The following is a 14,691-nucleotide window of genomic DNA, read 5'->3' on the forward strand; positions in this document are numbered from 1 at the left end:
CGCCGACCCCTGAACGATTCGTTTCACTTCGGCCCGCAGCTGCCGCCGGCACAAGCAGCTTCGGGGCGGCCAATGCACATGCGCTGCTGCACTCCGGCGCTTGCGCAGTGTGAGCCAGAGGGGTCCCGGCTCGGCATGAGGGGCTCTCCCCAGCGTCGCCCCGCTCCGCTCGGCGCGGCGCGGCAGCAGCGGGCGGGCGGCAGACTCGGGATGAGGAGCGGGGCCGCCCCGCACGGTGAGCGCCGGGGCCGGAGCCCCTGCCGGCAGCGCCCGCTGTCCCCGGGCCGGGCGAGCGGCGGCGCCGGCCGAGGCGGTCTCCGCCCCCCGGCAGGGGAGGGGCCCGGGCAGGACACGCCCGTGGGGCGGCCGGGTTCGTCCGTGCGAGGAGCGTCGCGGGGAGGCGAATGGCCGGAGTCGGGGGACCGGGCGGGGAGCGTCGCCGGGAGGGGCCGCGCTCCGGGGGGCCAGCCGCGTGCGGGAGCGGGTTGGAGCGGGCGGTGCGGTGCGGTGCGGGGGGGGACCGGCCCGCCGCACTCATTCCCTGCTGGTGTCTGTCCCGTAGGTCGGCGCGGGGGACGTAGCCCGGCCGCCAGCCCGCCCCTGGAGCCGCTGTCCGAGAATGGAGCTGGCGGGAGCTGCGCTGGAGGCGGGGGTGTCTGTTGGGACAGGCGCTGGCTGCGGTGGGTCCTTTCTTCTTTCTCTGGGGCCTGCGCCCCCTTGGTTTCATTCTCCCCATCCTCTGCTGTCTTCATTCCACTTTCCCTCGACATCTCCAGCCACATTCATCTTTGCTCTCTTTTCCCCTCCTCTTGGACTTTTCTCTCTCTCTCTCCCATATTCCACTTCCACGTACTTCTAGTGTCCAACCTTGGAACTACTACTGGTGGTAGTACTACTGTGATTAAGGTTGAGGGAAAACGAAAAGAAACAGTCACAAGAGTGAAGTGCTTGCAAGCTGCATGTTAACTTTTTTAAAACACCATTATAGAGGTTCTAACTATGTAAATCTCAAATTAAAAAAAAAAGATAAGAGCTGAAAAAATGACATCCTGGCTAAACAGCAGAGTAAAAGAGGCAGTTAGAGACAAACAGATTTCCTTTAAAAATTGGAAGTCAAATCCTACTAAGGAAACTAGACAGGAGCAATAACTCTGGCCTGTTATGTGTAAAAGTAAATTAGGCAGACCAGAAAAGAATTTGAAGAGCAACTAGCAAAAGACAAAAAACTAGCACCACATTTTTTTAAGTACATCAGAATCAGGAAGTCTGTCAAACAATCCGTGGGACTACCAGACAATTGAGGTGCCGAAGGAGCACTCGAGGAACATAAGGCCATAGCAGAGAAGCTAAATGAATTCTTTGCCTTGCTCTTCAGTGAAGAGCAATGTGAGGGAGATTCTCACACCTGATCTATTCTTTTTAGGTGACAAATCTGAGGAACTGTCCCAGATTGAGGTGTCAATAGAGAGGAGGTTTTGGAACAAATTACTAAACAGTAATAAATCACCAGGGCTAGATGGTATTCACTGAAGAGTTCTGAAGGAACTCATATGAAATAGCAGAACTACTGCAGAACTGTGGTATGTGACATATCACTTAAATGAGTCTCTGTACCAGATGACTAGTGGATTGCTAATGTAATGCCATTTTTTAAAAAAAGGCACCAAAGGTGATCCTGACAATTTCAGGCCATTAAGCCTGACTTCAGTACAAGGCAGACTAATAATTCTATTCTTTATTATATTTCAACCAGACACATAAAGGAACACAGTATGTTGGGGAAGAGTCAATACGGCTTTTGTAAAGGGAAATCTTGCCTCATCAATATATTATAATTTTTTGAGAGGGTCAACAAACACATGGATAAGCGTGGTCCTGTGGATACTTGGACTTTCAGCAAGCCTTTGACAGGTCACTTACCATAGGCTCTTAAGCAAAGTAAGCGTGGGATAAGAGGGAAGGTCCTCTCATGGCTCAGTAACTGATTAAAAGATAGGAAACAAAAGGTAGGACTAAATGGTTAGTTATCACAGTGGAAGGAGGTAAATAGTAGGGCCTCCAAGAATCTGCACTGGGACCAGTGCTGTTTAAAATATTCATAAATGATCTGGAAAAAGGGGTAACCAGTGAGGTGACAAAGTTTGCAGATGATACAAAATTAGTCAAGATAGCTAAATCCAAAACTGACTGTGAAGAGTTACAAAGGGATCTCATAAAACTGGTTTACTGGACAACACAATGGCAGATGAAATTCAGTGTTGATAAATGCAAACCAATTCACAATGAAAAACATAATCCCAACTATACATACAAAACAATAGGTCTAAATTAGCTATTACTACTCAAGAAAGAAATCTTGGAGTCATTGTGGATGGTTCTTTGAAAACATCAGCTCAGTGTGGAGCAACAGTAAAAAAAGCTAACAGAATGTAGGACACTTTAGGAAAAGGATAAAGAATAAAGCAGACAGTATCATAATGCAGCTATATAAATCCATGATATACCCACACCTTGACTACTGCGTGCAGTTCTTGTCACCCCATCTCAAAAAAAAATATTAGAATGGGAAAAAGTACAGAGAAGGGCAGCAAAAATGATTAGGGGATGGAACAACTTTCATATGAAGAGAAATTGAAAAGATGATTAAGGGGGGATATGATGGATGTCTATAAAATCATGAATGATGTAGAGAAAGTGAATAAAGATGTGTTATGGGAGGGGGTAACTAACATAAGGGATCACTCAATGAAATTAATAGGCAGTAGGTTTAAAAGAAAGAAAAAGAAGAACTTTTTCACACAACACGGTCAACCTGTGGAACTCCTTGCCAGGGGATGTTGTGAAGGCCAAAATTATAATTGGATTAAAAAAAGATTTAGACAAGTTCATGGAAGATAGATTCATCAGTGGCTATGAGCCAAGATGATCAGGAACACAAGCCCATGCGTTGTATGTCCTTAAACTTCTGACTGCTAGAACCTAGGACTGGATGAGGGGAGATGGATCACTGGATAAATTGCCCTGTTCTGTTTATTGCCTCTGAAGTATCTGGCACTGGCTATTCTTGGAAGACAGGATTTTGGGCTAGATGGACCCCACTGGTCTGACCTAGTATGGCTGTTCTTATGAGATTATCTCACAGTTTAACATATTATATTAGTAATGCATCCAGCATGAGGTGTCTGGTGTAAGCAGTATTTAGAGCCATTCCCCATAGGGGCATAGCAGTGGCACCAGATTCTTCCAAAGGGAGTAAGTGATACACCTTATTGAGTTAGGATGGCACGTCGTTCCCACATCCTGAAACAATTTACTACTCCAGGTTTAGCCCTGTGATGTATGTGGATGTGTGGAAAAGATGGGAAGATAACACATGGGAGAATGAGAAAATGGGTAGGCAATAAAAAGAATGCACTAGGATGGGTGGAGGTTAGTAGGCACACATAGGAAAGTGCAGGGATTCAAGTGAAGGGGCAGTCAATACCAAATAGATACAGATAAGGATGTGGAAGGATGGAGCTGGGAAATCACCTGAAGTAGATGGAACAGAAAAGGAAGGTGATGGGGCATGCAAGGGTCAAATCACATACTATACATAAGAGAATGAGTAGATGAGTATGTATGGGGAAGATCACTGAGTTGGGGAGCTGCTGATTTGGTACAGTTATTTGTTGGAAAGTATAGTGGCAAGCAAAACTGCCCTCCTTTATCTGAATTTTCATTAGACCTAATAATCAAAACTCCTGGTTTGTGTGTAGGCACTGAAAGGGTTGTTCAGTGTAAAAGTACATTATACTGCTGAATCCCTATGCTAGGGACTAAAAAGGCAAACAGCAGATCTAAAATGTATTCCACTGAGAAGGTGAAAATTGAAAAAATATCAGGTGCTGTAGTTCTTGTCAGTCCATGTGTCAGTCTTTCTATATTGGGTGGTCCATGTATTTAAATACATATGGCCATGGACAGCTGGAGTACACATTTGAGCTTATATTGCTCTTGTGTTATAATTAGAGACATTTGTTGCAGTGTAGGTAGAATTAGGATATAACTTTTTTGCTGTTTTTCTTTCTCTTTGGGATAACTATATTTCTGTACATTGAAAAGGATTGCATGTGTTTTGGTATATTCGTAAGACATAGTTTAAAAAGTATAAAATAGTATGGATGAGAATGTTCGTGTGGCTCAGGGTATGACAGATAATGTCATCAGTTACAGATCAACTGAAGATATCCCAGTTTCTTGAAATCTGCAATCTTCTACTAAGAGAAAATCAGAATGGTTAGATGGAGGATTGTCAAAAAGAACCATATAAACCCTATAATCCTCACTTATAATGTGTCCTTGAAAAATATTTGTCTTCAGCAAAGAAGTCAGTAAAATAATTAGTGGGTTTGTTGTTAGGAAGCTGGAGTTTACCATGTAGATGTGGAAAAATTGTTGAGCTTTTTATATATGAAGGAGTCATTAAATTGATGGGACTACGTGCATGCTGTGTCAAATGTGATCATTCTGGGTGAAATACTGGCTCTGCTGAAGTTTCCCCCTTGTTTCTCAGACAATGACTAATGAAGAGATAAGACATATTTCATAAGAACGATAATAACAAGGGTCAGTTGTTTAGTGAATTAAACCTGTCTTCCTGAAGACTTGTATAAGTTAAGCATTCAGCTTAAATACATTACTAAGTTTTCTTGAGATATGAAAAACACTGAGTGAAATTAATGATACTGGCTTGGACTTGATATTTATGTGTAAGATCACAGTCACTTGCATTTAGAGAAACCTTAATGATTTTGAGTAGAATGTGAACAAAGATGGTAAAGATAAAGAGTTGGGGAATAAAGGGAAGAGAAAAGGAGAAGAGAGTGAAGGAAAAGAGGGATGTGGAAAGAATTTGTTTCACAGGCAAAGAGCAGCTTGGGTAATAGTGCAGATGCACTGGATGGGCTAGACTGTTTGAGCAGAGCTCAGTTTTGAATCTGTGTGACTAAAAGTGGTAATGTGGGGGAAAATGTAAAGAAAATGAAATAAACTGAAGAGGGAGTGGAATAGATGCTGGAACATATTGGGGGAGATCTGGAAAATGTCCTTCAAAACCATACTTCAATATGACATAAAATGAGTGCATTCCTTACAAGAAGTGTATATGGTTCAGGAAGACCGATTTTGAACAGTTGTTCAGACAGGCCATACCCACTACCAGTGAAACTGATTAAAAGGGTGTTTCTTTAGAGAGTTTGAAGCTATTAGAGTGGGCCAATGCTGAAGGATTCTCAGCTGTATTTGACACATGTAGGTTTAGTTAGCAAACTTTCTTTTATAGATTGGCAACTGTGAATAAACCAGTAACTCTGAGATTTAGGACTTGTTTTAGCACCCAAGAAATAAAATCCTAATTAACAAGTGCAGTAGGGATTATTTCTCAAGATGCTTTTATCTGTAGGTCAACATTAAAAAGATAGCAGGAATTAATCTAAATTCTATGCTAGACTACTTGACTCTTGCCAATTGAAGTCAGTGGTGTAGTACCTTTTACTGCTGTCATGGAAATGATGATCAGAGTGGTCTGACACTGCATCATAAAAGAATATTGGCCTGAAAGAAAAATATTGATAAAATAACCCCAAATTTTGATAGCTTCTACAATTCTGATGTTTTCTAAGATCTCCAGCCTAGATCTGGATTTGTTCCTTATAACTCTCCCCTCCTCACTCTGTTGACTTTCTATGAAAACTCTTTCTTGCTGTTTGCAGCTTAGCTGTCTTCTGTAATTTTACCTGACTCTGGTTATACCTCAGAATCCTTTTCTCTCCCAACTTATTTCTCCAAAATATTTTCTCTCTGTGAGGCCAGCTGTTTGTTACCCAAGAGTGTGGAAGACTGGAGAGTTTTACAATAATCTGAGTTATGATGACAGGCTGGAGGTGGCTAAAGAGATCACACTGCTTCCTTGTCCCTGGTGATTTGAGAGTGAGCAGCATGAGCTTCTACAGTTTCTTTCAGCCCTCACCCCACGCATGGCTGCTTACTGCTATATGGTTTTCTCTTTGATCTGCCTGATGTTGCTGGAGCTTGCTGCACCCATTATGTGGTCAGTGTCAGAAAGAAAGTGCCTCCTGGTGTCACTCATACAAAATTAAATATCTTTAGCAATGCAAAAAGAACATTAAATATGAATCTTCTGACAAAGCCCTGTGTGGTGAAGGGAACCCATCCTGGGAATTAAGTCTAAGATCTTCATTTCAGTAAGTTTGAATATCTCAATTCATCCCATTTGTAAAGGAAGAAAGATGTTTGCTGTTGGCTCAGGATTGGCTTGGACTGTCTGATTTGGAAACTTTAGACAGTTGGAAAAGAAATAGTCCAAATAATGTAAAAGAAGCAACATGGCTGGTAGAGATTTAAATATTGAAGGGATGCAATTTAAAATATTTCATAATTGTACATAATTGTGTGATTTGCACTGGCTAGGAGTGAGAGATGATAATCTAGTCTAGAAGAGCTGAAAGAAAATAGAGTACAAACATGTTTTGATGTGGCCCAAGAAGATCAACAACAAAAATAGGTAATAAAAATGTTCTTGCTGATTGTGTTATGTATCTTGGCAGGCTATTAGTTACTATTGAGCATTTAATATGAAAATGTCAGATGGACTTCACTTAGTTTATTTGTGGGGAGAAGTTTGTCAGGACCAATGTTTACCATGGTAAACGGATCTCAGATTCAACAAGTCACATCTTATGATAATAAATGTATTGTGGAGAATAGAAGAGCTGAATAGACATAGAAGAGTTCAAAGCAGTGTGAGAATACTTTCTGAATCATATTACAAAACAAGGGAAAATTCAAAAACCAAATCTCAGATCACCAAATATTTGAAGTGGATGCATCCACGTTACCAAGTTCTAAAACAAAAAATTATAGTAATTCTTAATGGGTTTCTTTAAGGCTACAGAAGCCAGACACATTATATTAATTATTCAAATTTGCAGTAAAGATCCAATTAACATATAGGATTTAACTTTATGGAGATATAGAAATGTTCCATTCAATCATTATAGTCAATTAGTCAGTGTCCCCTACGGTGAGGCTAATGCACAAAGTCTGTGTGATTCTGCTCACCAGAAAAGGATCTGTATTGTGGTGATTTCACTTTACTTAATGTGAATGTTGGTGAGTTGGCTAATGAAATCATCTCCTGTTTTTTCTAGGGAGGGCTGTGATTGGTGTTGAGAACGAGATGAGCCAATCATGAAGGACTGTCAGAACGTGGTGTATTTACATCCACAATAAGCCACATATAAGTCCAGTGTATGACATCACAGGATGGACGTGGAGGTGAACTGGGAGTCCGATAACGACACTTGTGACACAGGTGAGGAGCATTCAGATGACTCCAGTCATTCCTCTGAGCGGGTGGGTCGCAAAGCCAGCCTCCAGCTGGAGGTAGACATAGACTACTCACAACCATCCAGTCCTGGTTTTTGCCCTGCTGGACCTTCAGGTAGGCAAGAACTCCCTGTAGAATTGCAGTGTGAAGATGAGGAAACCTATGAGATCTACTACCAGAAGCGAGGGGAGACTACAGCTGGGGTCTTTGTCACCTCCAGCACCAACTTTGATCTACAGTGTGAAGATGAGGATCTGGAGCTTTACTCCTGTGAGGAACCTCAGAGAAGTCTAAGTGAGGATGATGAAAACATCATTCTTATTGATGCTTTTGATGAGGAGGACCTGGAGCCCATCTCTGGAGAAGCTTTGCCTTATAGGTGCAAGAAATGCAGTGCATCTTTCCAGGATCTGAGTGAACTGCAGGAACACAAACAGATCCACCTGACAGAGCATTCATACCGATGCCCCATCTGTGGCAAAGAGTTCTTCCGTGCTGCGAACTTGCGAATGCACAAGCTCATTCATTCTAGTGACAGGCCACACAAGTGTCCAGAGTGTGACAAGGGTTTCATCCGCACGGCTGATGTCTGGAGACACCTACGCAATGTGCACAAGATTGAGCGCTCCAAGGTAGTTTTGGGAAATGGTATGGTTAGGAACCCCTGGTCAACAGTGCACCGAAACCAGCATGGCAGTGGGGACACTGGCCAGCAGTGTTCTGAAAATCAAAAGCCTGGGGAAGAAGAGTCTAAACCTTACGTCTGTCTGACGTGTGGCAAAGGTTTCCGTAAACCCAATCTGCTGTCCAAACACAAGGTGATCCACCGACAGGACAAACCATATAAATGTCAAGAATGTGGTATGGCCTTTGTCCAACTACTGAGACTGAAAAGGCACCAGCAGACTCACTCTGGAGAGCGCCCTTTCTATTGTGAGGAGTGTGGAGGGACCTTTACACGCCTGGCATCACTACAACGCCATCAGCGGATCCATACTGGAGAAAAGCCCTACTCTTGTGCTTACTGTGGTCATTCCTTTACAGAGTCAGGTACTCTAAGGAGGCATGAGCGCACACATAAAGTGGACAAATGTTAGTGTTTAAGGCTCTGTGACTGTGGTCACCATTCTTTGCCTGTTACTAGAACGAGACCTGCTCAGTTATGCTAGAGAAACAGCTCTACCCCCCAATTCCCCCCCCACACACACACAAAGGCTGATCTACAGCTCCCTTCCTGAAGGATGGTCAATATAACTCTAGTAAGGAGATATTGCCTCATAAGGAAATCTGCGATCCCTACAAGTAGTCAGTGTTGATCAGCCTCACACCTACCCTCTGGAGTTGCAAGAAGAAAAAGTTCAATTTCCATGAAATAATGAGATGAGAGAAGTCAAAGGACATATGTGGAAGTGAAGCTCCTGGAAGGTACTGGGCATTGTCATAACTGGATTTTACTGGGAGTGCCTCAAGTTGAGCTTTTCTCTAGGACTGATGGGTGAAATGGAGCTCTTCTGCAGTCCTGGACTCTGAACTGATTGTGATTGCTCTTCTGCACTGGATTTGGAAATACGTCATTTTTTGCCTTTGCTAGGACTGCACAGTCCATTTAGTCAGAGCTGGCCTATCCATACCTTCTCTCTGTGCATTCTGTCATGTTTTTTATTGAAGTATGTTTATTTGGAAGAGAAGTATTATGTTGGCTATAAAAATCCAGGACCCTAATAAATTTGACAATTAATTAAACAGCTGCATCCCATACGTATTCACTTCTGTCCATAGGTATATCCGTGCCTTTTGTGCTTATATGTGATTAGGGTTATGTATGTATATCAGTGAGTGAGGAGAGAGTTGTATGAGTGGCTGTGAAGATGTGTATGGTAGGGTGGATTTTGTCTGGATCTATGCCACTTGTGTCTATGTGGAGGAGAGACCATCCCAGCTACTGCATTACAGTAAGTAACAAATGTTTGAAAATTTAAAATCAGAAGACTGGCAAAACAACAAAGTGAAAATCATGTCTTGCTGCTTATTACATTTAAATGTTTTAATTTAAATGTCCTTGTTTCCAGGGCCCTGTGTATATGAGGAAATTCATCATAAGAAATCATTGTTTGGAATGCCATGAACTCACAATGCTTGTAACTAGTGCCTTGTGTACTGCACAACGTATTCACTAGAATCTTAGCTTTTATTTTTAAGATTAAGTCCCAATAGAACCTTTTCTCAGTGAAATCTGCCAGCATTGTCTGCAAATACCTGAAACAGTAGCTCTAAAGAAGGTCTGAATTGTGCTATTCATCTTAGGGGTATGTTGACTTTGATACCTAATGATGGCCATTAAAATGTTAACATTAAATATTTCATGGGTGATCATTTTAGCAGGAACAGCCAGTGTGTATACTCATCCCACAGTCCCAAACTGCCTCCCACGCCAAAAGACCCTGCTATCCCCTCCCAGTTGCCAAAAATTACTGGCTTCCCTCAATAAATTCTACAGTGCAGTTATGCATTTTCAGTATGACGTTCTGCAGCACATTGACTAAATATAAAATTTTGGGGCATCATAACATTACTTACATTTAACATCAGGTTAAGTAACATAAGAGATACTGTACTAATTGTATTATTCATTTGCATATTCAGTTTAGTAAAATACTGATTTTTAAATTGATCTAAATTTCCATTCTGTTTTTACTGGAGTGCTGTGGACACCAAGCCCCTTGCCACAGAATTTAGCGTCAAACTTGCTGCAAAGTTCATGGCACGGGCCATGCCTATACAACACCTTGCATCCGCAGAACAGCCACCTCAACTGTTTTACAAGCCTTGGTCATGCTACATTGTTGCTGTGCTTGGTATGAAGTCCTGAGCTCAGATCAAGTTTAACTGCTTTAATCTACAGTGGTTTATCTTGATTGTGGATGGGATGTCAACCATTCATTCAACCAGTTCATTTTAATTTCATCCCACAAAAGTAGTTACTGGCATTAGAAAATTGGCCAGTACCACAGCTCCTAGGAACACTGCTGGGCACTGTGGAATATAGGCTCTGAGAGTCCCAAAATCTCTAGTAAACCATGATTGTAAGACTGGAGGAGACAAAGAGCAGGGCTCAGGGTAGACTGCCATATATCACTCTTCATAAGTCCCATCTAACAACCTCAAGTTCACATACAGCCAGGATCTCTTCCCTAGCTCAGGGCTCAAAGGCTGAATTTATCCCCTCTCGTAGTGCTTCCAGTAATGCTCCAGAATTGGGGGTATGTTTATGTGAGTTGGACAAGTCCTCCATTTAGCACAATGTTAATGAGGGAAACTGCTGTTTCCTTCCCTGGCTTTTAGACACTGATATACTGAACATTTTGGATCCAGAACTAGAGGGATTCTGGCAAATTTGGACAAAACAAAAATAATTTGTTGAGGCCACCAGCTTCCTTCTCAAGGAAGTGATGCTGCCGACTAATTAATTGGCCATCTCTCCTCCCATGTTAGCTATTTATTATTTTAACTGGCCATGTAAACAGATTGGAGTGATTTTAGTGGTAGCTTAATGTGCCACATGAGAGATTCAGGGTTTGGAAGTGATTTCAGAACCTTCTCTGCCCAGCTTGATAAATATCAGACACACTGTGGACCAGATGACCTTAGCCACATTTTCTAAATTTCTCTAAGTAAGATTACAGAGTTAGAGCTGGATAATCCCTGTATCTCTGATTCCTTGAGCTGCAGTCACTGGCATTTTCTTTGGATGGGGTTGAATATACTGTTCACAAGAGTCATTGTACTCTTGTTTAATTGGCACTTTCACATGCCTAAGCATTTTGCTTCAGAGTCAAATCACCAGACAGGTTATTTTTTTATTAACCCATTCATTATGCTTAGTAAAGGTTTAATTGCACTAACCTTTAATCCTCCCATTAAATAATCATGTTGCTTGGAGCGCTTTCAACATTGTTACGCTCTCATTGGCACAACTGCCATACCACATACATGTATATCCTACCCCATGGAATTAAGAACTGTAGCCTACTGCTATTTTAATAGCACTAAAATTGTCAATTAGTTCATAGTCTAAATGGATGGCAAATCAGAATAATTTTGGATTTCAGTAGATATTTAGAGACAGAAGTTAAATGATTTCTAATGACAAGTCACAGTGGCAGGTTTTGCAGATAGGGACAGTATAGGTGGGACCATACAGGCATTTCACACCTCTCCTGACCCTGACTGATACTGTAGTTCAGATGTGAGTCAAGAAATCTTTGGGCTAGCTCTTAGGGCTTGTCTACCCTGAGTTTTTTCAGATTTAATTAAATTGGTAGAAAAAACAGTTGCACTAAATTAGTGCAACCTCCTGGTGTGGAAGCAGTTCAACCCTATTTCCTTTCTCCCGCCTCTGATTTAAAACCAATGTTGTCTCTTTCTCATTCAGCAGCTTCCAGCTCTAACCAGCACTGTAGTCCACATTCCATGCTCGTTGCATACGGAAATTGTGGCCAGTTGGTTTAGCAGGCACTGTCTGACAATGGGCAGTTAAATGGAGCTGCAGCTATTTATTTTACCTGTATTAAATGACTCTCTAGAATAGAGGATGAACAGTTGCGAACCATTTGTTAATATAGCAGTCTTCATATTGACTCATTTTCTCCTCTAACCTTGATTCCACACCATGCCTGTGACAATCCTACTGATGGATGGCATGAAAACCTATTAAGACAGTATCAAGGAAACAAGCTAAGAATACTTTGTTTAATGCAATGAGTGCAGCTATTTAGTTGTCTTCCACCCTCTCTTTTATATCTGCCATTAATTTCTTCTCTGGTGTAGGGAATTACATGCATTTGTCCCAAATAACCCTCCTTCCCTGCAGCTCCTATTACTTCAATATCCTTAGATCACTTTGCAGTTTGGTTTTGTCCTCCTGAGTGTCTGATACCCTTCTATGGTCCCTCTGATGTAATGGGACTACTTGTGCTTAAAGTCAGGCATATGCTTAAGTACCTTGCTGAATTAAGCCCTAAATGAATTTACTTTGGGATGATGATGCATTCAAGCCTCCTCTTACTACACACATGCACGCGCGTGCACACACACACACTGGTTTTCATGTGAGAGAGAGCTCAAATACATTTGTTTATGTGATTTGGGGAGTAACTATAATCATGCTTATCTACTTGAGTTATATATCAGAGCTATTTGATTCTTATTCTGATTGCAACTGTTACCTTATGTGTCACCAGGATACTTTAAATCCAAAACCAGGAATGCTAATTTGTCCTATATTAGGTTTGTTTCTGTTCAAGTTGATGGCAGAATTCCTATTGACATCAAGGGAAGCAGGAGAAGGGTCTTAATCTCAAGAGCCTTAATAATTGGACCATTTTTGGTGGAAGAGTTTCTCCTGTACAAGAACTGTGTTGGTTAAGAAAAAATGGTGCAAAGCTTTATCAAAAAGGTCAGCACACTTTGTGGAGTTGGTTTTTCCACTGCAGCCCATCCTGTTTGGGAGAACTAGGGGTAATTTTATTTGCCTCTGAAGTCTGAGCTGCTACTTCTTCTACTCCTTTAAAAAGTGATTGGTATTGATAGCATTGTAGAGATCTTTAAACCTGCACTTCACATGGGTTCTCTGTCTCGCCCTATTTGATTAATACTGATGCACTTGAAGAGAGGTTACTTCAAAATGTTACTATGAACAAATATGATTAGCTAACTGGGTAATTGTTCTGAAGATTTTTGTTTTATAGATGTTGTGAATTATATATGATCCATTTTATTTTGTTGAAGGGGAAATCAGGGTAAGAGTACAGCATGTATTTTTCTTAACCATCAATCCCAAACTTCAAAGTGAAATTGCACAGGCTTCCTGTATAATATCACTTGATGATAATTAGAACTTGTATAGTGATATTCATTTTCAAAGAGCTTTAGAATCATTAGCTGAACTTGATTTCATACTAACATCTTTTTCTTAATATTTACAAATAAAATGAACTTACCTGCTTTCCAGGATTTTTCTACTGACTTCATGTGCAAAAGTCATTGCTCCACTAGCCTGAAAAGAGAAGGTCCTTTCTAAAGTACAGATGTATCCAGGCTTTGACATACACGTTGAGACAATTATAGCTAGTATGGTTCAGTGCATCCACACAGCAGTATTCTCCCTGGCACAATATGTCAACTATATTAGTGCTTACCATGCTACAAACCATGATTGTGCTGGTGCATTATGGGAAAATCTGGCCACTTATGTCATACTGCCTCAGCTGATGATGCCAAATCCATAGGATTATGGGTGTTTTTTCACATGTACTTTATGAGATGTTTCCTTCACAGAGACATGGAAGGTGGGAGGACTGGATAACCTGGGTACAGAGAGAGGATTATTTGGTCCCATCTGCACAACTGAGTCACCATGTTAGAATCCAGTTACAACCTAACAGTTGTGTTGCAGCCCTGCCTTTGAGCAGAATGATAACATGGCATATGCAAAATATTAATGGCCATGTATTAGCCATGATGTGCGTGGCCACAAACCATGTGTGGAACCAGTATTGATGCAACTTGGTTGCAAACTAATTTGAAAATCTGTCCTATTGAGATACCTACAGCTGTGCAAGCCAAGAAGCAGTGCTAGCTTTTGTCTGCAGGCTTATGTTCATACCTACAAATGGATGTGCACAAAAAGATCTGCAATTAGTTCCATGCTTTCATGGTCTTGTGCACTTCTGAACACACACATGTACATGCTGTTGTAGACACACACAGGCTTTGGCTCAGGTCCAAATGCAGCATTGGACATTTGAAATACACCATGCATCTCTCTTTACACTTGTATCTACTAATGCACACAGCAAGACACGTGAGCTGAAAGCAGAGCCTGGTTCCTTTAAGCCATTCATGGAGATACATGAGTGGCAATAGAGTATTTATTTTCGGTGTATTTGCTTGAAACATAACATATTTAATAGCTCAGACATTAGGGAGTTCATGTGAAAACAAAGCAACATCCCCAACATTATTTCTCTTTCTGGCCACATGGTATCTTACAGCATCCAGTTTGTAATCATCAGAAATGGCACCCTTTGCAAGTGTAAAAAATAAAACTAGACTCCCTCTCCCTGGCCAGTTCCTGGCAGATATAACCCTATTACAATACAAGCACATTTATTATTATTACTATTATTTACAGATATTTACATGCCTCAAATGTCACAGCGTGTTCAAGTAGTTGGTTCTATATGGCGTCCACCAGCTTCAGCATGAAGGGCCGAGTTAGAGAGCCATGAACAAAGTGTCAC

The 14,691-nt window shown here is 41.5% G+C and overlaps 1 protein-coding gene across 1 annotated transcript; it reads left to right on the top strand.

Moving 5' to 3' along the window:
* The first annotated feature begins 413 nt into the window (after positions 1-413).
* Positions 414-9,124, top strand: LOC137144725 (zinc finger protein 92-like). The gene is made up of 3 exons (XM_067535196.1): positions 414-680; positions 7,212-7,375; positions 7,505-9,124. Exons 2-3 carry the CDS (start codon positions 7,327-7,329, stop codon positions 8,485-8,487), a joined length of 1,032 nt encoding a protein of 343 aa, XP_067391297.1. The 5' UTR covers positions 414-680; positions 7,212-7,326; the 3' UTR covers positions 8,488-9,124.
* The last annotated feature ends 5,567 nt before the right edge of the window (positions 9,125-14,691 follow it).

The sequence above is a fragment of the Emydura macquarii genome, unplaced genomic scaffold, assembly GCF_026122565.2.
Source record: "Emydura macquarii macquarii isolate MOO-44397 ecotype Brisbane River unplaced genomic scaffold, CSIRO-AGI_Emac_v2 contig_3477, whole genome shotgun sequence".
In the NCBI taxonomy this organism is placed as follows: Eukaryota; Metazoa; Chordata; order Testudines; family Chelidae; genus Emydura; species Emydura macquarii.

Bases quoted from the DNA above. Each gene is read 5' to 3' on its own strand.
- LOC137144725 (XM_067535196.1), top strand. From the start codon at position 7,327: ATGGACGTGGAGGTGAACTGGGAGTCCGATAACGACACTTGTGACACA. The intron at 7,376-7,504 runs GTGAGGAGCATT...CTGGACCTTCAG, and splicing joins TAACGACACTTGTGACACAG to GTAGGCAAGAACTCCCTGTA.